Source organism: Chrysemys picta, chromosome 5 (assembly GCF_011386835.1).
Source record: "Chrysemys picta bellii isolate R12L10 chromosome 5, ASM1138683v2, whole genome shotgun sequence".
Classification (NCBI taxonomy): Eukaryota; Metazoa; Chordata; order Testudines; family Emydidae; genus Chrysemys; species Chrysemys picta.
In genome coordinates, this window is record NC_088795.1 from 99,801,297 (window position 1) to 99,828,292 (window position 26,996).

At 38.6% G+C, this 26,996-nt stretch overlaps 2 protein-coding genes across 7 annotated transcripts in view; one reads left to right on the top strand and one right to left on the bottom strand.

Moving 5' to 3' along the window:
- The window catches only part of RFC1 (replication factor C subunit 1), an 80,512-nt gene that overhangs the window by 45,421 nt on the left and 8,095 nt on the right, over nt 1-26,996 (top strand). The window contains exons 5-18 of the mRNA XM_065598152.1: nt 6,120-6,352; nt 10,203-10,277; nt 12,278-12,355; nt 15,693-15,780; nt 15,898-16,175; nt 17,489-17,596; nt 18,338-18,517; nt 20,250-20,354; nt 21,749-22,145; nt 23,437-23,546; nt 25,104-25,218; nt 25,759-25,847; nt 26,234-26,371; nt 26,853-26,948. Of these exons, the coding sequence (XP_065454224.1) occupies nt 6,120-6,352; nt 10,203-10,277; nt 12,278-12,355; nt 15,693-15,780; nt 15,898-16,175; nt 17,489-17,596; nt 18,338-18,517; nt 20,250-20,354; nt 21,749-22,145; nt 23,437-23,546; nt 25,104-25,218; nt 25,759-25,847; nt 26,234-26,371; nt 26,853-26,948 (2,090 nt within the window). The remainder of the gene's footprint in view (nt 1-6,119; nt 6,353-10,202; nt 10,278-12,277; nt 12,356-15,692; nt 15,781-15,897; nt 16,176-17,488; nt 17,597-18,337; nt 18,518-20,249; nt 20,355-21,748; nt 22,146-23,436; nt 23,547-25,103; nt 25,219-25,758; nt 25,848-26,233; nt 26,372-26,852; nt 26,949-26,996) is intronic.
- WDR19 (WD repeat domain 19) overlaps nt 12,186-26,996 on the bottom strand; it is a 138,106-nt gene continuing 123,295 nt past the window's right edge. For 5 of the 6 annotated variants that reach the window (XM_065598149.1, XM_005286352.5, XM_065598150.1 and 2 more), the window contains one exon: nt 15,904-16,043. The gene's annotated coding sequence lies outside the window, so the exon portion shown is untranslated. Of the gene's footprint in view, nt 12,326-15,903; nt 16,044-26,996 lie in introns of those variants that run through there. The other variant, XM_065598145.1, reaches the window with a different exon arrangement.

Here is a 26,996-nt window from a genome sequence, read left to right on the forward strand (position 1 = left end):
GACTTTTTGTGTTTGTACAATGCCTAGCACAATAGGACTCTGGTGCATAACAGCTTCTAAGTGCTGCTGTTGGAAATATATAATCTTGTGGTGATTAACATTAAGAGGCAGTATTAAAACTTAGCTTTGATCTGTCCAAAACACACTATAATTATGTACACATAATATAATCTTAATAACAAAAGAATTTATGCTGCTGTTAGTTTTGACCTGTTTCAAAGTTTTTCATGCTGCAGTATGCCTGTCTGTTTTAAAGTAATTCTACCACATTAAACTTACATTTGCATTATGATAATACATGGAGACCCCAGCTGAGATCAGAGCCAAATACTGTACAAATATATAATAAAGTCCCTGCGTCAAATAGTTTACACTCTAAATGGAAAATTAGAAAGGGAGTGCGAGATTTGAATTACTTACAATTGTAACCTCTGTTACATCCCTGGACAGGGATGCTTTTATATTGTTTGTACAGTGCCTAGCACAATGGAGTCCGCTTGGCCATGACTGTGGCTTGTAGTTACTACCACAATATCAATAATTATTATTAAGTCTGTATGTGTTAATTTCCAGTGCAGTGTATCTCCTAGAACTGGAAGGGACCCTGAAAGGTCATTGAGTCCAGCCCCCTGCTTTCACTAGCAGGACTAAGTACTGATTTTTTGCCCCAGATCCCCAAGTGGCCCCCTCAAGGATTGAACTCACAACCCTGGGTTTAGTAGGCCAATGCTCAAACCACTCAGCTATCCCTCCCCCCACCCCAAACCTTTCATTATATATCTGATGTCTCTAAATAGTTCTACAATAAAATACGGCAGTCCTGAAATTTCTAAGGTAAAACAACGAGCAGGAAAAAAAAAATCAAGTCCTCATTACACATCATAAAGAAATATAAATAAAAAGGCATAACCTAATTTAATAAAAAAAAAACCCACAACCTCCGTGCATCTTCAGAAGAACAGTTAAGAAATTAAGGCAGGTCTGTGCGGGTTAGTTGTGAGGAAGATATGTCAAGCCTTCCCTGGAGTGGTCAGCACATCCTCAAAATTCAAACGTACTGGGGCTTAGTTATTTGAAAATAACTTAGGTAAATTCCTATTTCTGAATCTGTTTTTGATAAATCATCATGCCACTGAAAATTCTCTTTTTGAAGCAAACTGGATTAGAAATAGTGATTTATTTGCTGCCGGACAGTTACTTTCATGTTTTTGTTAGGCTCCCCCGCATTTACATTTTCAGATGAATATGTTCTGAGGTCATAAGCACTCAGCAGCCTATAAATCTGCTGTTTGTTTTCAGTGCACACAGTTTGCACTTAGTAAATCTAATACCGCCTTTCCTAGCAAGGGCATAATTAGTGCCCTGCTTTAATTACCACCCATACTTAAAGTGCTCACACTATAAACATGACTCCAAATAATCAACATCCTTTTTAATTAAACTTCATCATATTTATCCTTTTACATTGCTCTACCCAACAAAAAGCAATATCCTGTGTTTATATTTTCAGTCTTAAAAAAAAGTTGCAATAATTAAGTCATCTTGTTTACTAGTATGCAGACTGTGATATCAGTAGAGAAGAGTAAGGACCCTGTTCTATTATACTGGCAGCTTTAGGGTTAAGAAAAATAAAAGTAGAAGGCGATCTGTGTTTTTTACCAGAGACAAATTAATGTAGTTATATCTCCATTAACTGTTAATTTTAGTAAGATGCACGTTTTACCTCGGAAATGCATTTTCTTGTTCAATTGAAAAATTGTAAGAAGTGAAAATAATTCTGAAATTAAGTTAGTAGAACAAGCAGTCTACTATTAAGATATTAAACTAGGGCAAATTAGGAGCCTAAAGCATCCAGTAGCCAAATCTCCCGGATATATTATACTTAGTTAAATTGAGCTTAATGGCTGTAGGAGATGTATTGTTGCCTAAAGAAAATGTATTGTTGTGTTGAAAAAAGTAAACCTCTTGGTCTAGTGGCAGGACTCTGTGCCTTTGTGTCAGAAACCCAGGTTTGATTTCTTTCTTTGATCAATTACTCTGTGGGCCAAATCAGATCTAGAATTGTTCGACTGGTGGACAAATCTTGTCTTCAGGCATTCTGTAATGATTTTTTTTTTTTTTGATGTAGCTGTGATAACCTAGTTCCTTCCCTCACAAGCATATCATATAGCCCTGGATAATAATCAGCCTGCCCATTTGAGCTGTTCTTTGTATACCACATAATAACAATGTTCAATAGCAGAAACCTTTCAGGTAAAGTCACGAATGTTACTATCACCCTCTATTGGGTGGTAGGAGGGGAGAGGCAGAAACTCTAAACCGAAAAAAGAAACAGAATACGTGGATACAGAAAATCAACCCATAAGTGATAAGGAGGACAGAAAACTGTGTAGACCTAACAAGCACATATCCACTTACCGCTGACAATTATGTGGGATAGTGTACCTTTAGGAAAGCTACTTAAAGAGATGAGACGTATATAACTAGAAAGAAGGAGATACAATCAGAGTGGTTGGAAAACAGAAACATTTTTGTGCTAAAATTTCTGTGAGCACATTTTTTTCATTGTTTCAGCTCTAAATACAACTAAGGAAAGGACAACTAAGGCTGAGTATTAAGCTGAATATTAGGACAATTTCCTTTTGTAGTACAGTATCCCAAGGAAAGCGGTAGAAACATCATCCTTGAGAAATGTAAAATCAGTCTTCAGGTACACAAAGGAGACTTCAAGTCTGGACAGTTCTGCTTTTATCAGATCTTTTCACTTTTCTTTTTACTCCTTCACTCTACTCAAGCCTCCAGATCAACTGCTCCAGTCATATCTTCCTTTCTCTTATTTTTTGGCCCTTGCATGCTGTCCTTTATACCCCCTGCCATTTCCTCTGGCACCGAATACTCACTTTGTCTTTTAATTCAAATCCCTCCATTTAGAAAGTCTTCTAGCAACAATTCACCATAGAAACAAATCTTGTTGAAACAAATAAATCAGACCATACAATTTTTGAACTTGCATCTTCATCTGGACACTGGCATAGTATGTCTGTGTTGTTTGATTTCTTTTAGTTGTATAACCCTTGTGGCAGTGTCTCCTCTTTATTTAAAAACCCATTGAAGTCCTTTGGGAGTCTTTTCATTGACCATAGTGGGCTTTGGATCAGGCTCAGAATGAGCACATCAATAGAAGACATAGTGTGAGGATGGTCTTATACTGACAAGAGAGTTGGGTAACTCAGTGCTGTAAGTCTCCTACATCTCTTCTATGAATTGTGTTCCCAGACCGCCTCAGATTCAGGAATCCTAATAATCACTGTGTGGATTCTTCGAATAGCTGCCTATTAGGAAACTTTGATCTATTGATGAAAACAGCTAGTAGCAATGGTTTCCTGTGAACTGATATTGAAAATGATTTAACAGAACTGTAAGGACAAAACTGTTCTCATCATTTTTATAAAAAGAGCCCTTAAAGGGAAGGGAAGACCAAATCCTCTATTCATTTTTGTGGTCTGTGGGCTATTCCATACTTTTGCCAAAATTCTCTCAATTTCAATTGAAAAGGGTACTTTGTGGGCTGAACTGTTAAATGGCTGCTGTTCTGTGTCAGAGGCTTGGTCTACACTACCCCCCCTAATTCGAACTAAGGTACGCAACTTCAGCTACGTGAATAACGTAGCTGAAGTTCGAAGTACCTTAGTTCGAATTAGTTCAAACTTACCTTGGTCCACACTCGGCAGGCAGGCTCCCCCGTCGACTCCGCGGTACTCCTCTCGGCGAGCTGGAGTACCGCAGTCGACGGCGAGCACTTCCGGGTTCGACTTATCGCGTCCAGACTAGACGCGATAAGTCGAACCCAGAAGTTCGATTTCCAGCCGTCGAACTTGCGGGTAAGTGTAGCCAAGGTCAGAGATTGCTACATTTGCAGTGGAGGGAGAAATAATATAGTTTGTAAAGCATTTAGGGCTCTTTTGATAAAAAGGGTTAATGAATGCTGCCGCCGCTGCTAACACATGCACTAGTTGCTAGTTACTCTGTTAAGGGCACAACAAATAAAAAAATACAAAAAAAAAATCTTATGATTCAAGTAGTTGCCTTGCAGATTTCCAGGAAATAAACACCCCAATCCATCTCTTGTTCCCTTGCCAGTAGCACCAACCTCTGAAAGTCCTAAAATAATGTCAGGTAATTTGAAAGGGCAGTAAGTAAACAGTAGAAAGCGATCCGTGGGTACTCAAGTGCTGAGGGCCATGTTAAGTACTGAAATGGAAAGTAGATCAATATAATGCTATGGTTTGGGTGTGTGTGTGTGGGTGGGTGTGTGTGTGTATAAAAATATATAATTTTACCTAAAGAGTTATGCTACAAAAGACCTTTATCTTAATATCATGCTGTTTTAAAAGTATGATGTAGCTCTTCTAGGGAAGAGGTCTGAGAGTCAGGAGACCTTGATTCTGTTGCCAAGTCTCTGTGCTTCAGTTTCCCATCTGTAAAATGGGGATGCATACCTTTTATAAAGTTCTTTGGAGACAGGGTCTGTGTGAGTACAAAGTAGTAGTAAATAATTTATACAGGTCTGTCTCATCTTATGCTGGGGTTACGTTCTGCAGTCAGCGCCTAAATTGAAAATTGTGTATAGTCAAAATTACATTGAGTGTAATGGCGGGCGGAATCGTCCGCACCACAGAAACCGTATTTAAAATTATTTTTTTCTCTTTTTTGTTTTTGTTTTTGCCGACCGTGTAAAGCTGAAATTGCGCATGTTAAATGCGCCTAAGATACAACAGACCTGTATGTAAAAATACCCTACATTTAATTATGGAAGTGTTGCTTTGAGCTTTTTTTAAATTAGGGTTACCATATTTCAACAAGCAAAAAAGAGGACGGGAGGAGCCCCGCCCTATCCCCACCCCCGTCCTGCCCTAGCCCCGCCCCTATCCCTCCTACTCCCCCCCTCAAGACCCCCAACCCTCCCCCCGCTCCTTGTCCCCTGACTGCCCCCTCCTGGGACCCCTGCCCCTAACTGCCCCCCAGGACTCTACCCCCTACCTAAGCCTCCCTGCCTCTTGTCCCCTGACTGCCCCCTCCTGAGACCCTCCCCCCATCCTAACTGGCCCCCTAGGACTCTACCCCTGACTGCCCCAACCCTTATCCACACCCCCACCCCCACACAGACCCCTGGGACTCCCACGCCCCATCCAACCATTCTACACCCCCTGACAGCCCCCCCCCCCCGAACTCCCGACCCATCTAAACCCCTCTGCTCCCTGTCCCCTGGCTGCTCCGATCCCTCTCCCCACCCCTGCCACCTGACAGCCCCCCCCCGAACTCCCAAACACCCCCCTCCCTCGCTCCTTGTCCCCTGACTGCCCCCTCCTGGGACCCCTGCTCCTAACTGCCCTCTAGAACCCCACCCCCTACCTAAGCCTCTCTGTTTCTTGTCCCCTGACTGCCCCCTCCTAAGACCCCCCCAACTGCCCCCCAGCACCCTACCTGTACCCTGGCTGCCCAAAACCTTATCCACACCCCCACACCCAGAAAGCCCCCCCCGAACTCCCGACCCCCCTCCCGTCTCTTGACTGCCCCCTCCAGAACCTCCCTGCCCCTTCTCCGACCCCCTGGCCCCCTTGTTGTTGACCTTCGCCTAAGGTCTCTGTGAACTTGCTCAGGAACGGCCTGAGCCGTTCGTTCCGGCACTCTGGGCGGCAGTGGGGGAGGAGCTCCAGACTGCCGGAGGTGATCTCTGAATGCAGGGAGGGAGGGAGGGATTTCTGCTGCAGGGGAGGTGGAGGACGTGCTCTCTCTGGCTGTCGGAGCCCCATGTAAGTGGCACCATCTGGCCGGCTGCCCTGTTAGCCGTGCGCGCTCTGCATGGGGGGGGGTGGGAAGTCCGGACATTTACAAATTCCCCCCGGACGCTATTTTTAGCTCAAAAAGCTGGACATGTCCGGGGGAATCCGGACGAATGGTAACCCTATTTAAATGAACATTTGACATTTTGTAACATTTGCAAAGATGTAAGGTGAAGAATTAACAAACTTGCCCCAAATAGTTCTCATCAGTTACATTATATAAGAACTTATTCAGGATATTGGTAACAGAGTGATTAAATATTTTTCCCTGTTAAGATGATGAAGGTGACTTCATTAATCAGAAGACTTCCCAGAAACCCAAGGAGAATGGAACATCAGCAAGCAGCTGTCTAGGAACAGCAGGAGCAAGAAAGGAGGATGCAAAACCACAAGCTAAAAGTAAACCTTTATCGCCAATAAAATTGACGCCAACCTCTGTACTCGATTACTTTGGAACTAGTAGTGTGCAGCGATCAGACAAGAAATTGGTAGCAAGCAAAAGAAAAGAAGTGAGTATTCAACATATTTCTTGTTTTTTCTTGATGATAGCAGATCAAAATGGCTGGTTTAGTGAACTGCTTAATGGCGATGCAGAGCAGCCACATAACCATTTGTTCTTGACATGTCTTGCTTTAAAAGCCACTGTAGTGAGTAGTATTTTGACTAACACATCTAGATGTATCAGAAATTCTAAAAAACATGATTATCGGATTATATTTTTCTCTTTGAACAGATCATTCGACATGAAAATAGTTGTTTTTTAACTGTTCTTCCCAATGGTGCCCTAATATATCTAGTAGACTTGTTTAGCAAGGTTTTTTGATTTGTAGACTTTTGTGAAATCAATTCATTAATCATAAGTAATAAGCAAACATTTTGTTAAATTAGTGATTATTAAAACGTAAGTTTTGGTGCATGGGGAGGGATAAAATTTCTGAAGTGTTCCATCGTATTGTAGGAAACAAATTTTAGAATACTAAGGGCATGGCTACACTTGCAGATGTAAAGCGCTTTGAGTTAAACCAGCCTTTGTAGAGTGCAGTAAGGAAAGCGCTGCAATCTGTCCATCCTGACAGCTGACAGTGCACTGGCGTGGCCACATTAGCAGCTCTTGCAACGGCCACAGAGAGCAGTGCATTGTGGTAGCTATCGCAGCATGCAAGTGGCTGCAACGTGCTTTTCAAATAAGAGGGGTGGAGTGGGGTGGAGTGTGACAGGGAATGTGTTGTGTGTATGTGGGGGGGGGAGAGAGGGGTTTTGGGGGGGGGCTGAGAGCATGTCCGCATGCTGTCTTGTAAGTTCAGACAGCAACAGACCCCATTTTCCCTCCCTCCACCCCCGGCCCCTCTCTCACATCCCATACAGCATTCCACAGTAATGGTTGCTTTGTCTCGGAGCAGATAAGCATGCTGGCTGTCAGAAATGGAGCTTTCAAAGGGCATATTGGCATATCTGCAGTGATTCCAAAACAATGACAAGAGTGGCCACTTGATTATGGGATGTTTCCAGAGGCTGATCAGAGCGCAGTAATGCAACACCTCGTTCACACTGATGCCTGGGCATTTCAGCCAATGCGCACCAAGTATTAATCTTCTTGCCGAGGTGGAGTACCAGGAGCGCTCTAGCCCTGGAGTCAGAGCGCTCTACGTGCCTTGCCAGTGTGGATGGGTAGTCAGCTAGGGCGCCCAGGGCTGCTTTAATGCGGTCTAATTCACAAGTGTAGCCAAGCCCTAAGAAAACAAAGCTTTAATTAAACAATAGAAGAAATTAAAGTTGTAAGTATACTTACTTTAGAATAACACTAGCAAAATGGAGATCAGCAGTTTGCTAGCCTCTGCTCCTGTCCAACACTCTGAAGAACTGTAGAAGAGCCACTAATCTTACAAATGGTGTTATAACGTTAGATAACTATCAGTGGTCCCATTTCTCTTTAGTTTCTATTATTTATCAGGTTTTTTAAAAAAGTAAAACATGTTCTTACCAAGTCCAAGTTTTTTTCCTTAAACACCTGTATGTTTATTTTACATGTGTAAAGAAAAACCTAATAAGTAGGGCTGTCAATTAATCGCAGTTAACTCACGCGATTAACTCAATGAAATTAATTGTGATTTTAAAAATTCATCGCGATTAGTTGCACTGTTAAACAATAGAATACCAATTGAAATTTATTAAATATTTTTGGATGTTTTTCTACATTTTCAAATATATTGATTTCTATTACACCACAGAATACAAAGTGTACAGTGCTCACTATTATTATTTTATTACAAATACTTTCTTTTATCATTTTTACAGTGCAAATATTTTTCAGTTCATCTCATACAAATAGTGTAGTGCAATCTCTTTATCATGAAAGTGCAACTTACAAATGTAGATTTTGTTTGTTACATAACTGCTCTAAAAAACAAAACAAAGTGTAAAACTTCTGAGCCTACAAGTCCACTCAGTTCTACTTCTTCAGTCAATCGCTAAGAGAAACAAGTTTGTTTACATTTACAGGAGATGCTGCTGCCTGCTTCTTATTTACAATGTCACCTGAAAGTGAGAACAGGCATTCGCATGGCACTTTTGTAGCCGGCATTGCAAGGTATTTATGTGCCAGATATGCTAAACATTCGTATGCCCCTTCATGCTTTGGCCACCATTCCAGAGGATATGCTTCCATGCTGATGATGCTCATTAAAAAATAATGCATTAATTACATTTGTGATTGAACTCCTTGGGGGAGGACTGTATGTCTTTGGCTCTGTTTTACCTCCAATTCTGCCATATATTTCATGTTATAGCAGTCTCGGATGATGACCCAGCACATCTTTTGTTTTAAGAACATCTTTCACAGCAGAGTTGACAAAATGCAAAGAAGATACTAATGTGAGATTTCTAAAAATAGCCACAGCACTCGACCCAAGGTTTAAGAATCAGAAGTGCCTTCCAAAATCTGAGAGGGTCGAGGTGTGGAGCGTGCTTTCAGAAATCTTAAAAGAGCAACACTCAGATGCGGAAACTACAGAACCCGAACCACCAAAAAAAGAAAATCAGCCTTCTGCTGGTGGCATCTGACTCAGATGATGAAAATGAACATGGATCGGTCCACTTTGCTTTGGATCGTTATCGAGCAGAACCCATCATCAGCATGGATGCATGTCCTGTGGAATGGTGGTTGAAGATGAAGGGACATATGAATCTTTAGTGCATCTGGCACGTAAATATCTTGCAATGCCGGCTACAACAGTGCCATGCAAATGCCTGTTCTCACTTTCAGGTGACATTGTAAATAAGAAGCGGGCAGCATTATCTCCTGCAAATTGTAACCATGTTTGTTTGTCTGAATGATTGGGTGAAGTAGGACTGAGTGGACTTGTAGGCTCTGAAGTTTTACATTTTTATTTTTCAATGCAGTTATTTTTTTGGTCATAATTCTACATTTGTAAGTTCAACTTCCATGATAAAGAGATTGCACTACAGTACTTGTATGAGGTGAATTGAAAAATACTATCTTTTGTTTTTTTTACAGTGCAAATATTTGTAATAAAAAATAAATATGAAGTGAGCACTATACACTTTGTATTCTGTGTTGTAATTGAAATCAATATATTTGAAAATGTAGAAACCATCAAAAATATTTAAATAAATGGTATTCCATTATTGTTTAACAATGCGATTAATCGCGATTAATTTTTGTTATCGCTTGACAGCCCTACTAATAAGGGATTTCTCGCAATTCCAGTCCTATGTGGAAAGGTTTATTGTACTATCAGTAAACTGTCTGAAATGCTCGATAAAAAGCCAAGAACATTAGAGAATTTTATCAGCTTGAATTTCCAAAAAATTGTTTAACTTAAAATTGAAAATTTGCAATGCTTGTGAAAAGTGCCAGCCTGAGAGAAATGGCGTGTAAAGTTCTGTTTATCAACAGAATGTATACAGGGTGCATAGGCAGCAGCACAGACTTCCCTGCATTGCCCTGCCATTATGTTTGAGCCAGAGGGAAAGGGGGGAGGGGGTACTTCATATTCCACATACAACCTAATCAATGACTTCTCTTCTGAACCTGAGAACAAGGATGCCTATTAAAGCCAGGTGATGTGAACTGATATCAGCTTGGAAATAAGTGAGGCCACTTAATTTCATTTGGTATTCTGAATGGTAGCTGTTAACCTGGGATGGATTCAGATTAGTGAGGTATGAGTAAAATGCTCATTCCCAGTCCTTTTAGCCACTGTCGTCTTGGTATGTAACAAGATTATTCTAGAGAAATATACTCTTCATGATTAATACAACTGTATCTCATGGTACCTTTATAGATCATGGCAACAACTTGAACTATTGATTTTTTGTTTTCCTTTCTTTGAAATGCAGCCTTCACAAAGCAGAGATTCATTGCTAGAAGATGAGACCATTGCTAAGCAACTGCAGTTAGAGGAAGATTCAGAGGTAAACTTTGTAAATACATTGTCCTGGCTCTCTGCCCCCCAAATTGATGAATCCTCTTTAAAAGCCTTTGCTTGACAACAAAATAGCTGGGTTGTGTTTTGTGTTGAGCAATTCTGTGAATTTGCTGCTGTACTGGCTTGGAAAGGGAAAACCGATTTTATGTCGTCTTAAAAAATATATTTCAATAATAAAGTTCATATATGCGAGGTTATTTTGTGCATATTATTTTAGTATTGTGAATGTAGCCATATCTACCCTAATCTCTGCCTCCCTACATCCCTCCCTCACACCCTTTATCTGTTGCTATTCACCCCTCCCTTTCAAATCTGATCTTCATTCCCACTCCCTTATATCGCTCTCTCTCTCTAATGCATACTCCATCTCAAAAGAGATCACTGCCATCCATGACCATTTCATTTGATCTCCATGCGCTCCTGGAAATCTATAGCATTATTACGCCTGGGTACTGTATTTAACTTTATAAACGCCAGATGAATCTGTTTATATTGGGGGAACGCATACCTGTCAAAATGTGTGTGTGTTTTCTTCTTTGAAGGGAAGATTGGCTGGAAATGTGTAATGCATAAGCATCATGTGAAGTAAATGTTTATAATTTAGATACATTTAAAAAGAATATATCCTCTTTGACCTTGCCAGAAACTAATATTCTAATAGGGTTAACTTTTGATATGAAATAAATAGTCTGTTTTAGGAAAAAACCACGCACATTTTCTTTAAATTCCTAATACTTCTAGCACCACCACTCCCTTACACAAGACAGAGATGCTCTGCTGATACAATTTGTGTATCTTTGCCTTACATGTCTTATTTACATTGATGATACTGTTGTCTGTCTTTTTTTTCCTTCTTTCTGCTGGAAGCAGGGAAGATAGATGCCATTCATCAGCTTCAGAGTACTACCGGTGTTATGGTTACGTAGAAAATAGTCCCTGTGGTATACTTGGACTTATGAAGTCATCTATTTGAATCAGGCAGGAAGGGCATGTTTGATCTTGCATTAGGACAGTTTACTTGCTGTTGTAAAAGGATTTGATTTGTAATGTGGAATACAGCCATTATCAATAAACACCTTAGTCAGGAAGAACAAATTTTTGCCCTAAGGCACAATATTAAATGATAATATGGTAACGAGGATGCCTGTCACTGTTGTAGATGTTGCATTAGGTTTTCCTTCATTTGTTCCTAACTAGGCTTTGTTTTGATTTGGCACAAGATAATAAGTAATTGCAAATGGAATCTGAGGAAATGTGTGGACCTGGACTTTTTTTTTTTTTTTTTACTGGAGGAAATCCATTTTGTTGAAATTGCTATTTATATTTTTCAGCTGGACTTGCATCTGTCTAATATGTCAGACAGTTGCTAAAATGCATTGAAAGCAAGAGCCAGGCAAGGGTCGGGCTATATTTGTAAAAATCTGCTCTCTTGAAATAAGAAAACTGACGTTAAGATGACCATTTCATTGTGGGGATGTGCTAATACAGAACAGGCTTTGTTTCTGACACCAATTCTGAAAGAGGATCTCTGAAATCAGCAGGGAGCTCCCCAGTAACAGGTTGTGAGTAGTGAGATCCTGACTTCCTTTCAGATTTTAGTTGTGTAATGCATTAACAAGGTTGTTCCATAATAAAAGTATTCGAAGAGACAGCAAGTTTTGTTGTTAATGGGATTGGACAATTCTATTCCTCTATATCTAGGTAGCTCGTCTCTTTGTATAGTGGGGTTTGTTGCATTACAAATATCCTTTCACTGAGTTGAATACTGTCGCTGCACTTGGGGAAAACAAGTAATTTTGTAGCATTTTGTAGAAATCCAATGCAGCAGGATTCCCTCTTGGTGGGGTATTTGATTAAAACTGCATATTGTCATGGTCCATGTGGTCAGTGAACTTTTGATCTTGAACAACAGGCAGTGGCATTTTATACAACCCATCTTTAGTTTAATTCTGTTGACAAAACCTGGATATTCTTTTTTCTTCACAGCTAGAGAGACAGCTGCATGAGGATGAAGAATTTGCCAGAACTCTGGCCCTGTTGGATGAAACACCAAAGAAAAAAAAGGTTAATTATTTTATAAGCTTTGTTTTAAAAATGAAAATAATATTTTTAAAACTAAAATGTTGGTGACTCTGGATTGCATTGTATTTTTTTGTTTTAAAAAAACCCACTACATCTTTTGACCATGTATGTATTTTACGGAGATACATGGGGAGGCATTCTTGAAAGAAACATTAGGTTGTGGGATTGAAAAGGTCATGCCCACTTTTCCTTTCTCTTGGCTTGTTCTTCTCCCGCTCAATAAGCACTGTCCTCTCTTAGTATCAGCAGATGTGTTGCTTTTTATTCTTGTGGTTGAGTGGGTTGTCTGCTTCCTTTGAAACTGTTACTGTGCTCTGTTGGCGGCTAGAGAGTGCATCAGAACAAGTCTCCTTACTAGCCCCTTCACTGATAGAGTTGTTGACTTATGTCACAATTGTAGCTTTTCACATTGCTGTCTAGCATGCTAATGCTGAGATTTATCCCAAGATTAAAGAGTAAATCAGGTGATAATCATATGATCTCACTTCGTATTGTCTGACAAAATATGATTTTAATAAATAGTACTTTACTGGAAAAGAAAATTGGACAACTAGCATTTCATTACTGCCCTCTGTATCTCTTCAGGATTAGAAATCTATCCAGTGTAACTCATCATTGAGTTGTCTTCTTTTATATTTGTAGTTGTGGGGGATCCCTTTGGTATAGTTTTACTGTTAAGAGGATATCAAAACTTAGGCTGTGTCTACACTTAAACCACTGCAATGGCATAGCTACATCTGCGCTGCTGTAGCATTTCAGTGCAGACCCTCACTACAGTGACAGGAGCAATTCTCTCGTCATTATGGTAAATTTGTCTCTCCTTGGGGCAGTAGCTAGGTCAAAGAAGGAATTCTTCTGTTGACCTAGTGCTGTCTACAGGGGGTTAGATCAGCTCAACTACTTTGCTCAGGGCTGTGGATTTTTCACAGCTCCAAGTGACGTAGACCTGGCCTTAGTTTTGAAACTGATTTTGTGAAGTTGCAGTTTTGTAGTTGATTGAGATTCACACTAAAATGTGATGCAGGAGAAAGTTAAAATTTTAGATTAAAATAACGAAGACCGAAGTGGTTCATGTGGAATTTTTTTTAAATTTAATCTGAAGTTATATTGATGCTTTGAATAACGTGGTCTATAGGCAATAATGTAACAAAATCTTATCAATATAGAAATGGAATCTTACAACAGAGGACTGAATGGTTTAGGTCAGAGGTTCCCAAAGTGGGCGATACTGCCCCCTGGGGGGCGCTGGAACGATCCAGGGGGGCAGTAGTAGCCTCAGGTGCAATTGGGGGGCATTGAATAAAAATAAGGGGGCGGTGGAAGCATAAAGAAAGAAGAGAATATAAGAAAATTTTGAAAAAACGTTCGTACACGTTTCATCTGTTGTGTAACATAGAGTTAAAGTTGTAGTGATTACTTTATTTTCCAAATAAATTCACAAATTATAACCGATCAGGTTATAATTAACAAGCAAGTGTTGGCAGGCGAGCATGTCGCGCATTGTCGGGAAGTCCAGCATGCATCGGCAGGAATATGTGCGTGTAATGACTTGTTTACAATGCGATACTATAAATAGGCGACGTATGAAATCTAATTTAGATTGTTTCTGAATTGTGTAAAAAGCAGTTAACAATAGTGCAATAAGTATTTAAAATTTTTTATTCATAATTCGATACCTTCTATCTTTATGGATTATGGATCACATACAAAGCAAATTGTATTATTGTTGTTTCAATAAAACAGCAATTTACGTGAGTATTTTTATACATTTTATTACATATCTACCATACGTTTCTGTGTCTCTAGTGCTTACTAATAATAAAATCGTAGCAGGCTTGTGTCGGTACAGTACTATTTGAAGTGTACAGTCAATATATTTGTCATATTTTTTATTACAATATTAACGAAAACGGGAATGAAATCGAAAAAAATTAACTATTAACATTTATTTATATCTATCGAATCATCTGTGTTAATTGGTAAATAAGGCGTGTGTTAATAAGGAACAATTATTTAAATAAGGGCAAACTAAATTAAAACTATAACTGATTTTTAATTGCATATTGATTATTTTTTAAATTAATTATTTCTTGATAAATTTAGTTTGATATTTGACAATTTAATATCAAATACATATATCTAACGCTGAGCAAAGAACAAAACCCAGTTTATTAGTTTCATTAGTATTTTAGTTTGGTTGTCTTTTGCCGTCTTACGCAAAAACCACTGTATACCTGATGTCGTGGGCGATATTCTAATAACACATCTTTCTTTACTATATCGTAAGACGTAGGTAGAAATATAGATACATAAAAGAACGCAAATTTGTCACTGCATCTTTCTGTTTGTTCGCTTAAGGAAGGTAGATTTCTAGGGGGGCGCTGAGTAATTTTTTTCTGAAAAGGGGGGCGCTGAGTAATTTTTTTTCTGAAAAGGGGGCGGTAGGCCAAATAAGTTTGGGAACCTCTGGTTTAGGTTCTGTGTATCTTATTACCAGTTTCCTGTCACATGTAGGTTCCCACTTTAAATTCAGCCCAGATTGGAAGGCAGTTTGGCGTTTTAGTACTTGAGGTGAAATTGAATTGCTGATCTAAAGTGAGGGTCCACATCACAAAACCACCACCTTATTTGTTACTGACTAGCATGAGTGTTGGCAATCTCAACAGAAAAGCCAAGGATTAATTGGACATAGAAAATGAAATTGCCTCTCACCCCTAAAGGTGTGGGCCCTCTGCTTTAGTATACCTGGTAAATGAATATCTGGCATTGTCCACCAGTGTTAAAACATACACAAAAATAGGATTATAAAATCTGCAAATCTTATTTATTTTGAAACAAATTACACATTCAAACTGAAAATAGGCCAGATGTAAATCAGAAAGAGGACACCTACCCATGCTTTAGAGTACATGGGATTATTGCCTTTAAACTAGTTAGCAGTAATCATCTTTTAAGTTAATAAATGAAAGCACAACGTCCTATTTTTCCTAAGCTTCCCAAATGAACTGACGAGGGCCAAATTTTGCCATCATAGGTTCTCGGTATATGTCCCCTATTGGCATAAGGGGGAGTTGGGTGCATGCATGAGGGCAGAATTTGACCCTAAAAAGCTCATCTGCTTAGATATCCTTTCTGAAAGCGTATGTAATAAATCCTGTTCTAACGAGTGGCGGGGTTAACCTTTTAAGCAGTGCCGTTCAGACCCCAAACATAGCTTTTAGAAATTGAGAGAGATGTTTTGAACCTGCAGAAGTCTCATTTAACTACTGGTTAGAGTATGTAAATTTCTTACTCTGGTATTTTGTTCATGTTTGTTTAGGCTCGAAAAGATCCAGAAGAGAAGCTAACCATTTTGACTACCAAGACCAGTTCAAACACAGCAGAAAAACATAAACAGTCTCAAAAAGGTAACGCTAGCATACAGAAAACCTTAGCACTCACTAATCTATAATATGAAGAGGTTCTCCTGTTAACACACATTTTTTTCCCCTCTCTTTTTCCGGGGAAAACGTCAAACTCAACAGATGACACAAGGAATTGTAGTGCGAAGGAACAAACTAAATCTGAAAGTACAAGACCATCTTGTCAGCATCCAGAAACGTCTGTTGGTAAAGCCGTGGAGTCAGAGAATAAGACTTTGCCTTTGAAACCTAGCTCTAAGCTGGTGGCTCTGAAACAAAAAGAAGACAGCAGTAAAAAGGAGAAAGAGACACTCAGTGCAGTGACAAAAGAAAAAATCATTTCAGGAAAGCAAGAGACGAGAACGCCAAAGAAACAGAAAGTTTCTCCCCAAAAGCCTGAGGTAGGGACCTTTCATGAGGAGTTCATTAGGGCTTGGTGCTGACACAAGGATATGAAGGGTTTGTTTTTTCTTGTATGTTTGCCTTTGAATCTCCCTGGAGAACTTCTAATTTCAGGAAGTCAAATTTCTAGTGAGGTTTTAATAAGCGTGTCAAAGGCAAGAAAATTAGCTGGAGGAATAGTGATAAAATGAGGCTAGGAATTAACAGATCTAATTAACAAGCACTTCTTAAAGGGCATACATACACAGAAAGATCACATTAAAAAGTTCTGTGGGAAGAAAGCAATTATCTGAATAGCTACATAGTGCAAAAATTGGGGGCAAGGGGGAGTTGGTAGTGTGTGAGGGCTTTCTTCTTTGTTCCCAAAGAGATCCCAGAAGTGGATGGCTTTTGAATCTTTTGTATGGAAATATATTGTTAACAGAAAACAACTAATGTTAATTTCTTTATCTCCTAGACACCTAGACTTTATTATTTATGATGTGCTTGGTGCTATACATGATACAGATATGAAGATTGTTCTTGCTGCATTCTCGATGACAGGATGCACTAGGTGACACAGGAAGAAGTTCATTTAGATTATATGTTAATAAATATATAAGAAATGCAGACTTAAGCACAGCATAGTCAGCTTTTCAACAATTCCCACCTTTCTTGTTTTTAATCCTAGACACTGAAATGTCAGAAGCATCTGCTAATCTTAAATTACCAATAGTTAAATGTTGATTTGAGAAATGATTCTGAAGAGCATTTCCCACCTCCCTACCCCTAGCAGCTGAAAATGGCAAATACTATCTCTAAAGTTTTACACGCTTAACCAAAATCATCCCCTGTGTTTCTGCAGAGAAATAGACAATATTGCATTTATGAGGAGAAAGGTCTGGATTCTCTAATAGGCCTTTTTTAACTTCTTGTTTTTTTTATGAATAAAAGGCTGATGCATCTGAAGCATAGCAAAATTTGTTGGTCGTGTGTATCAATTTAGGGCATGTCTACACATGAAAATTATTCTGGATTAAGATAGGGTATGAGTTTTAAGTGGATAGTTATTCCCTAATAACTCCATGTCTGGACAAGCCCTAATGTAAACAGTGAATTACTTTTCACACATTTAAAGAGGTGTGCTGTAGGACTGTAGAGTTATTTTCCTTTTGTAAAGAGCAGTGTTGCTGCTAGTTACATGTCAGCATTTAAAAATAAGCGCTAGGGTTTGCTTCTCCTTTAAAGTGCAAAAAGCTATTTGGAAACTTTAAAGAAAGTAGAGCCTGAGTTTGATTGTTTCCTTGCTTATAGTAAATTTCTTCTTTCAAAGTCTATCAGTCCTGAGGACTCTGAAAAGAAACGAGTCAACTACCAGGCATATCGAAGCTTCCTTAATCGAGAGGGTCCAAAAGCACTAGGTTCCAAAGAGATACCACAAGTAAGTCCCAGTTTGGCAGTAGAAGAATTACAGCATTTTGTGTATGTAATATTGATGTATATCAAGGGCCTCCAGATATAAATTACCTAGACAAGACCCAATTAAGAAATATTTTGAGAATAGATTTCTAATCTATAAAATATGCACTTCTAATCTAAAAAACTGCAATTTTTGTGGTGTTGAAAAATGTTGTGAAAATGGCTTGTTGGGTTCTACAATTTTCTCATGCTGAGCTCATTTCCAGGACTGCAGGATTTTGGAGCGAGCCAATTGTTTTGATCCAAGAAAAACAGACTGATTTTTTAATTTTTTTTTTAAAGTCCCTACAAAATAAAAGCAATACCTTTTTTATGTAAAAATAAACCGCACAAATTAAGAAACCTTAATGTCAGAGACTAGAAACCCTTCGTATAATATTTGATTTATATATTGATTTTTGATGTTTATAGTAGAAAACGATTGCCCTGCTGTTCGAAGAAAATGACTGCCAGTGGTTCGCAGTGCTTGAGGCACAGGAGGTTGATGCCTATAGCAATAGAATTTACGCACTCAATTTTAGCTAAAAGTGCCAAGCAGTTCTGACTCTGACTATCCATTTGATTGTTTATGGCTGCTTACAGTCTCAGCTAACAAAACAGTATTTGACAAACCAAGGTATTGAAGAAATCATTTTTGTAATGGGGAGACATTTTGTTGTAAGTGCATCAAGTGATACTGCTTACTGTAACATTTGATTCTTAGGGAGGTGAAAACTGCTTGGAGGGTCTGACGTTCGTAATTACAGGAGTCCTGGAGTCTATTGAACGAGATGAGGCCAAGTCTTTAATTGAGCGTTATGGAGGAAAAGTGACTGGTAATGTGAGCAAGAAGACAAACTATCTCATTATGGGACGTGACTGTGGCCAGTCTAAATGTGAGAAGGTAAGTGCTGCTATGCATGATCCAAGAATGAAATACACACATTAATTCACTCATAGACTTTAAGGTCAGAAGGGACCATCAGGATCATCTAGTCTGACCTCCTGCACATTGCAGGCCACAGAACCTCGTCCATCAACTCCTTTTAATAAACATATAACTTCTAGCTGAGTTACTGAAGTCCTCAAATCATGATCTAAAGACTTCAAGTTACAAAGAATTCATCATTTACAATAGCTTAAACCTGCAAGTGACCTGTGCCTCATGCCCCAGAGGAAGATGAAAACCCCCGGGTCTCTGTCAATCTGACCCGGGGAAAACTTCTTCTCAACCTCAAATATGGTGATCAGTTGGACCCTGAGCATCTTGGCAATACCCAACAGCCAGACACCACCTGGGAAAGAATTCTCTGTAGTAACTTAGAGCCCTTCCCATCTAGTGTCCCATCATTGGCCATTGGGGATATTTGCTCCTAGCAGTTGCAGATCAGCTATATGCCATTGTAGGCGGTCTCATCATACCATCTCCTCCATAAACTTATCAAGTTCAGTCTTGAGGCCTGTTAGGTTTTTGCCCCCACTGCTTCCCTTGGAAGGCAGTTTCAGAACTTCACTCCTCTGATAGTTAGAAACCTTTGTCTAATTTCAAGCCTAAACTTGTTGATGGCGAGCTTATATCCAGCTGTTCTTGTGTCAACATTGATGCTTAACTTTAAATAACTCCTCTCCCTTCCAAAACATTGTACCCATATGTAAATTTACTATCATTACATCTCCCTTCCAAAACCAGACAATTCTCCCAAAAATGCATATTCTAAGGGGGGGGAATGAAATATTAAGTAATTTTTCTAAAAGAGAAAATGGTGTTTATTAATAGATTTTCTTTGTACTACTAATTTCAGATAGTGCCTCAGTTATGACTTAAAGATAACACTGACTTCCTTATTTTTCTACCAGTAGCATCAATTTTTACAGTAGTTTTGAGGGCTCAGCCATACTCGCATATGTACAGACAGTATATCTGATGTAGTGCACTCTCTTCTATATGTGAGACCAGAATTAGGCCCAAAGTCGACAGCAGTGCTAAATTACAGTGGTGCTTCTGTTACATTACATAAAACAAATGTACATACAACACAGCATTAATATTAAAGGATTCAGACATGATTAAATATCTTTACAATCAGTACTGAAAACATTCAGTGAGCAATAAGACATGAGTCTAGTATAGTTCTGATTAATGTGTACTGAAGGTGTGTGGTCAGAGGAGAAATGAATCTGAAGGTGTAAATTAATAAGCCCCATCAGATTGTTCTCTGAAGTGTCTTATTGCTACTTGGAATGGATATTCAAAAGTTAATTTCTAGGAAAATTTAAAATTGGTATGTAAATTAGTTTCAGGTAATTTTTTTTTCAAATGTCACCATTCTATAATCTGACTATAAATCATTTAAATATCTTATTGTAATATACAATGTTTTTGTTTTTATATTACTGCTAGAAACAACCACACATACCCTAAACTCTCCCCCTCCTGTCTCATTTGTGTCAATTATAGGCTATATGTTTGATATTAATTTTGTTTTTAAAATTGTAACTGTAATGTGAATAGACACTTATTATACAGCTTTTTAACATTGCTTGTGTTTCCAAACTTAAGAATTACGTACATAATTCACTTCTGTAAAGCAGTTTAAGTGCAATTGAGCTAATCTTAATTATTCTTTCTGGTCTAGGCATCAACATTAGGGACAAAAATTATTCATGAGGATGGCCTATTTGATCTGATTCGAACTATGCCAGGCAAAAAGTCCAAATATGAATTAGCAGCTGAAGCAGAGGTTTGTACGAAATAAACTTAATTTATTTCTTAAAGCACTGTCAGCTAGTATGGTGTGTGTGTTTGTCTGCCCGTCCATCCGTCGGCAGTTTCAGACTGGCTTTATGTAGTCAGACACGCTTCCATCACTCTGACTTCTCTTTGGAAGAAGACTTCCTTTTATTCACTTTTGCTTTGGTTCTCAGATTTATTTTTTTTAACCTATTTAATACACTCTCACACTCCCTCTAGTGCAGCTGCCTATCTGAGGAATGAGTATATTCAGGGGAAATCAAATAAATTTTTCTAATTGTTTATCCTTTAAATGTAATAGCTCTAGCAAATCTATACAATTATTTTACATTTGTTGCTGTTTAATTGAAGATGATCGATACTGTACGATATCAAGGCCATAATTCAAATCTGAGACCCTATTGCAAATTTAGAGTAATTAAGTGCAAATTGCATATGATAAATTTAGCATTTATTTGTGCTGTTACATTGTCACTCCTCTGTGCAAACATTAAGTAATCTTAATCTAAATAAACCAATGTTGATGAATGCTATAAAGTTTATTTTATGGTGTGGTTAAGCTCAGTCTACAATGACCAGGCAAACAGTATTAAGTTTTCTAGAGGTACTACCATGGTTTCCAAACTCAGTGTAGACACAGTCTTGCTATTTCTCATGTGACTAGCAGCTGAAATGTAATGATTTTTTTTTATTTTATATCAGTCTAAAGCTGAGACATTTTGTGTTCCTGTTGTAATCCACTCATGGGCTTGCCATCCTCATACTTAACTAAGTTTGGAACTGTGTGTTTCTTTGGAGGTGTCACAGAGCTCCAAAATGTTTTTTGATGGAAATTTGGGCTTTTGACTCAGCTAAATTTTTCAAGGAAAGTATCTGTTTTCCACAGGCAATTTTGACTTTTTGTTCAAAAACCAATTTAAATTTTGAAATGCCACCATAGTGCCTCATAGGAGTTGTAGTTTGCTGCCCTTTTCTCTTCCATGGGCTGCATTCCCCAGCCTCAAACTACATCTCCCACAAAGTGCCATGAGTAGGGACTCCCTGATACACCAAGTGCTATGATACACCATAATGACTCAGCAATAAGGGAGACCATGGTGAATAATAAGAGTTACAGTTTCAGGTGCCTCATGGCTCACTCCGTGCAGGGGACTCCCTGGCCTGACTACTAGTCCCATGAGGCACTGCAGTGTTATTTCCAAATGGAAGTTTTAATTTTTTTGCTGACTATTTTAAAAGGGGGTGGGGAAAATTCTAGTTAGCTTTAGTTATATAAGTTGTGACCCTTCCGAAGGCTCTTTAGCTGGGTGTGCTACTGACCTGTTCTTGTATGGTTTTATTTTCCCTTTACACTTTCACTCTTCTGACTCTTTCACTCTTAAGGCAAAGAAAGCAAAGTCAAAATGGGACAAGACCCCACAGAAAACAGAGCCTGAAAAAAGAAAAATTAGCCCAGCTAAGAAAGAAACTGACCCTAAAAAAAGCAACTCCACTCTTGAAAAAGGAGGCACCTTCAGATCTATAAAAAAAGAAACTACTGAAGCTCAGAAAGGTCTGAACTTCAAGCAGCAAGCTATGGAGAAGAAGCATGCCGCAAAACCTGAAGAGAGTTGTGTTTCTGAGATAAGCAAAGACAGAGCAGAGGGGTTGCTGTGGGTTGATAAATATAAGCCCACATCTCTTAAAACAGTAATTGGACAGCAAGGGGATCAAAGCTGTGCCCATAAGTTATTACGATGGCTCCAAAACTGGCACAAGAATACTTCTGAGGACAAACATGGTGACTATGCAATTAATATCTATTTTTCTGGCTGTTTTCAGGATTCTCAATTTGTAGAACTTCGGGTGTTCACACTGCTCAGCTTCATGTAGACTCTTTTATAGAGTGCAAGCCACTGTAGAAGTCTGGAATCAGGTTTAAGTCCCCGGGTACGTCTACACTACCCGCCGGATAGCGATCGATCTATCGGGGATCGATTTATCGCATGTAGTGTAGACTCGATAAATCGATCCCCGATCGCTCTCCCGTCGACTGCTGAACTCCAGCAGTGCGCTAGGCGGAAGCAAAGTCGACGGGGGAGCTGCGGCCGTTGATCCAGCGCTGCGAGGATGTGAAGTAATTTTAATTCGATCTAAGATACGTCGACTTCAGCTACGCTATTCTCGTAGCTGAAGTTGCGTATCTTAGATCGATCCCCCCCGCACTCCCCCAGTGTAGACCAGGCCTCAGAATAGAAGCAATATTTTCAGCAAGTGTTGTCTGTTTTACCTTTGAAGTTGTAAAACAATCATTTTCAGTTCACCAGATTTACATTGTACTGTTTGCACAGTTTTGTACTTTATTTGTTTGGTTATTTACAAACTATAAGAGAGGCCCAAACCCCAACATACATATAATAGACATTAATTCCCTTCCCTCACCAACATGACTGGCTCTGGCCAACACCCATTTCCTCACTAGCAGGGAGAAAAGGTGGGCCTTGCAGCATGCCCTGAAGGCTAATATACTCTGGTGGCTCTTGTGCACGTGGGGAAGAAGTGAGTTCCCAAGGTCCTGGCACTGACTAGCAAGTTGCTTTAGGGATAATCTGCAACTTTAAAGAAAAGACTCTGCAAGCTGGTCAGTGCAATCTATTGGTACTTAGTGTGTGGTATTCTGGACTAATTTTTTATGCCCTTTCATGAGGATATGTAAGAGAAAATGAAAAGGGCGCAGTAAGTTTGAATATAATTTCACTGCAACACAGTTTTTTTTAAATGTATCCAATATTAATGTTTCACAGCAACTAAAAGTGTTAAAACATTTTAGTGCCACAGGTACCTTTAATTATTGAAAACATTAAAAGCAAAGAGTGCAATCGCATATTCTGTTAAACTAAGAATATTTGAATTACAGTTCTCCAAATGTTCATGCTATGACTATTCTATGGATTTGTAGTCCATTGTTCTGATATCCAACGATTGAGCTTGCTTGTTTTAAGGTCTGGTATTTTTAAGGTATCTTTTTAAAATACGTAACTATCTACCATCCCTGTATTATATCTAGATAAAAGTTGCTTTTATTTTTCTAGCAAAACCTAGTAAATCGGGAGGTAAAGAAGATGGTACTAATTTTAAAGCAGCTTTGCTGTCAGGTCCACCAGGAGTTGGTAAAACAACTACAGCTGCTTTAGTTTGTGAGGTGAGTGCTTGTTCACAAATGTTTTTGGGATGCAAGATCAAGGTCTATATCCAATACTTGCACCTACAATTGATACATTAAGATGGGCCCCCACTGTGACTCTGCATGGGTGTAGGGGTCCACCTATATAGAATCCCCATGAAGATCCACCCATGCAGAACTGATTGTAATGTCAGGGTCTTACGTGATAATATAGCTGCTAGGATACTCATGTAATGAGTATGGTGTAAGTACATAGATGATAGTGATGTGATTGTGCACCCATGTCTATTTATGAAAAGGAATGCAAGTTCCAGTATGATGAGCAGTTGAGGATGGGATTTTTTGAAGTGCTCAGCATTGGCTTAACTCTGTTCCTATTGAAGCTAATAGCAGATCTACCAGTTGAAGTTTAGTGGGAGCAGAGTGAAGCCATCACTGCATGCTTTTGAAAATCCTGTGTGACACTAGGTTTAGGGGGATATATTTTTGTATTCCTCCTAAAACTTTTCATTTGCCCTAGTGCCACACTTTCTAAGTGAACTGTTGAAGACAAAAGAAGCTGAGAAGAGTTGGGACTGAATTTTTGCTGAAATTTTGAAAATTATTCTAAAATTTTTGTCTTAATAATAACAATGTTTCTCAATTGGTCAGTCATGACCCCGAGGCACATCATGAAAGACCGTCAGGAGTCGCGAGGTGTTGAGAACTTCATTACAATTGTAAAGCAAAGAAATAATGAAATTGTATAAATTCTTATTACATTTAAAAATCCAATTACATCAACATAATTATGGAAGCTTATTGTTAATAAATTATACACAGTTATAAATATTTTAATTTAATATATCAATAATTATATCTATTATTATGTAACTTTTTTTTTAATGTACTCTTTTTTTTATAGTATATGTAATGGGGTCAATGTTTGGCTTTCAATGAGGGGTCATAAGCTGAAAAGTTCAAGAAACTTTAGCCTAAGCTGTCTAGTTTTGTGGTGGGAGATAATGGAGGATTTCACACTGAATGTTTCTTACTGTAAATCTTTCAGAAATACTAATTGAAAATCCCAGACTTCATTCACAAAGGGGCCTAAGGGAGTTTAGCACCCAAATCCTATTGAAAGCTAATAGGAGTTGGGCCCAGAACTCTTGGCCCCTTTAAAAATCCCAAACTAAAACTCTGACTTCTGCTTCAGTTGAGACATATACTGTATATTCTGTTAATTTAAACTGAGTTCTTGATGTGCTATGTCAGTCCCCTTTTGCGGCTGAATCTGTGACCTCCCAGTTTTGTAAAATTAGAAGAAGACAGACCCACCTCCAAACTTACAGAATTTTAGAAATGAATTACTGAATCAGTAGTGAATTTTGTTCTGCTGTGGGGTAATATAGCATGTCTCTGTTTATGATGATTTATCCAAAAAATATTTAGGATGCAAGAGAAAAGGAGGGGAAATACAAAGCTGTACATTGTTTTAGTTTATAATGTATGGTCTTCCCATCTTTGCTCATGAGTGGTTTTGTTTTGTTTTTCTGATGTATTCTAATTGTTCTGCTTGGTTCGTATTGGGATTAGGAACTGGGGTACAGCTATGTGGAACTGAATGCTAGTGACACTCGCAGTAAGAACAGTTTGAAGGATGTGGTTGCTGAATCTCTGAATAACACCAGCATGAAAGACTTCTGTTCTGGTATGTGGAGTGTGTGATGTTCCTTTGTTGCCTTTTTTTTTTTAGATAGGTCCCAATTATGTGCAGTGCTGAGCACCTCAACTCCTACTGCAGTGAAGTAACTACCCTTCTTCCATGACATCCACTGGGAGCTGTGTGTGCTCAGTAGCTGGTAGGATCAACCCCATATTTTAGAAGGGAGTTTCATGTATTAATATGAAAGCAAGTCAGAGCAATGGGCTCGGGAAGAATCCTAAATATTACTTTAGGTTGATATTTTTAATTACGGTATGTTGTGGAAGTTACACAAACTGCTAAAAAACTGTATAATTGCTCTCCTGCTGCATAGGACTGGATATTGTAGACATGACAAGAGAATCAATCAGCACTACAGTGTGAACATGTATTTTGAGTGTACTGTATGTGCGACTGGCAGAACAGGAGATTAACATTTCATTAATATAGATTTAACTGTAGAGAGTTGTGTAAAGAGCAGCACCTCTATAACCCTGGGAAATAAGTATTTCAGTGCAACTTCACTTGTCCTCATTAATTTTTTAGGAACATCCCATTCAGTTAGCATGAAACATGTATTGATCATGGATGAAGTGGATGGAATGGCAGGGAATGAAGACAGAGGAGGAATACAGGTGAAACATCTACAGTTTGTTGCTGTCACTAGTAAAATGTATAACATTTATATGGGCAAAGTAGTTAATCTAGATAATAAAAATCTCATCACAGAGCTGAGTATTTAAAGTACTGAAAAAACCTGCTTGAACTGCATGGTTTGAGACACAGTAGAAATAAATTTCTTTTTCAATAGAGTGGTAAATGAAAGAGTTAGGAAGAGAAGGACCAGATCCATAATGTAACTCCATTACAGTCAATAGAGCTATGCTGATTTACACCAACTGACGATTTGACCCAAGTATTGACTCATAAGCTGCTTTAAGATAACAAATTCTAATAGTTTTTGCTATGTGTGATATATGAAGACTCTAACATTTACACTGTAAATGTGTTTACATTGCAGGAGTTAATTGGTCTGATCAAAACCACAAAGATTCCTATAATCTGTATGTGTAATGATCGGAACCATCCCAAGATTCGTTCCCTGGTCCATTACTGTTTTGATCTTCGCTTTCAGAGACCTCGGCTAGAACAGATTAAGGTAGGAATAGTGACATTAGGAGGTTGTTCATTGAGTAGCATTGCATTGAATGCAGCCAATTCTCTACAAGGTTCTATTTTTTAATTTTCCAGTCACTGGTAGAAATAGAAATATGCATCAACACCTAAGGTCAAAAATTAGGTTGCACGGAGTAACTTCAGTAGTTGCAGGGTGGAGGGGGATCTTGTTGGCTATTGCTCGCTTTTTCAAAAGTGGATCCATAGTTAGGCATCTAAGAAAGTGGCCTTATTTTTCAAAAGAGCCAAGTAAAGGTAACAATGGGTAATAGATATGCATACTTGAAAGAGGACTGTTTAAAAAAAATAATAAATCATACCTTGTAAATTGAAATTAAATCATTGTAACATTCTTCATTGTAAATGTGCATATTTAGTCCATCATTTTTATTCTATTTTAAGTACATTATATGTACAAAAATACTCAAGATATTTTTCTCTTTCAAATATTTTGCTTATTACAGGGTGCCATGATGTCTATTGCATTTAAAGAAGGGTTAAAGATACCCGCTCCAGCTATGAATGAGATAATTCTGGCAGCAAATCAGGACATTAGGCAGGTCAGTTATACACCTGTACCAATCTTGGTAGCCTGTAGTTCATGCTTG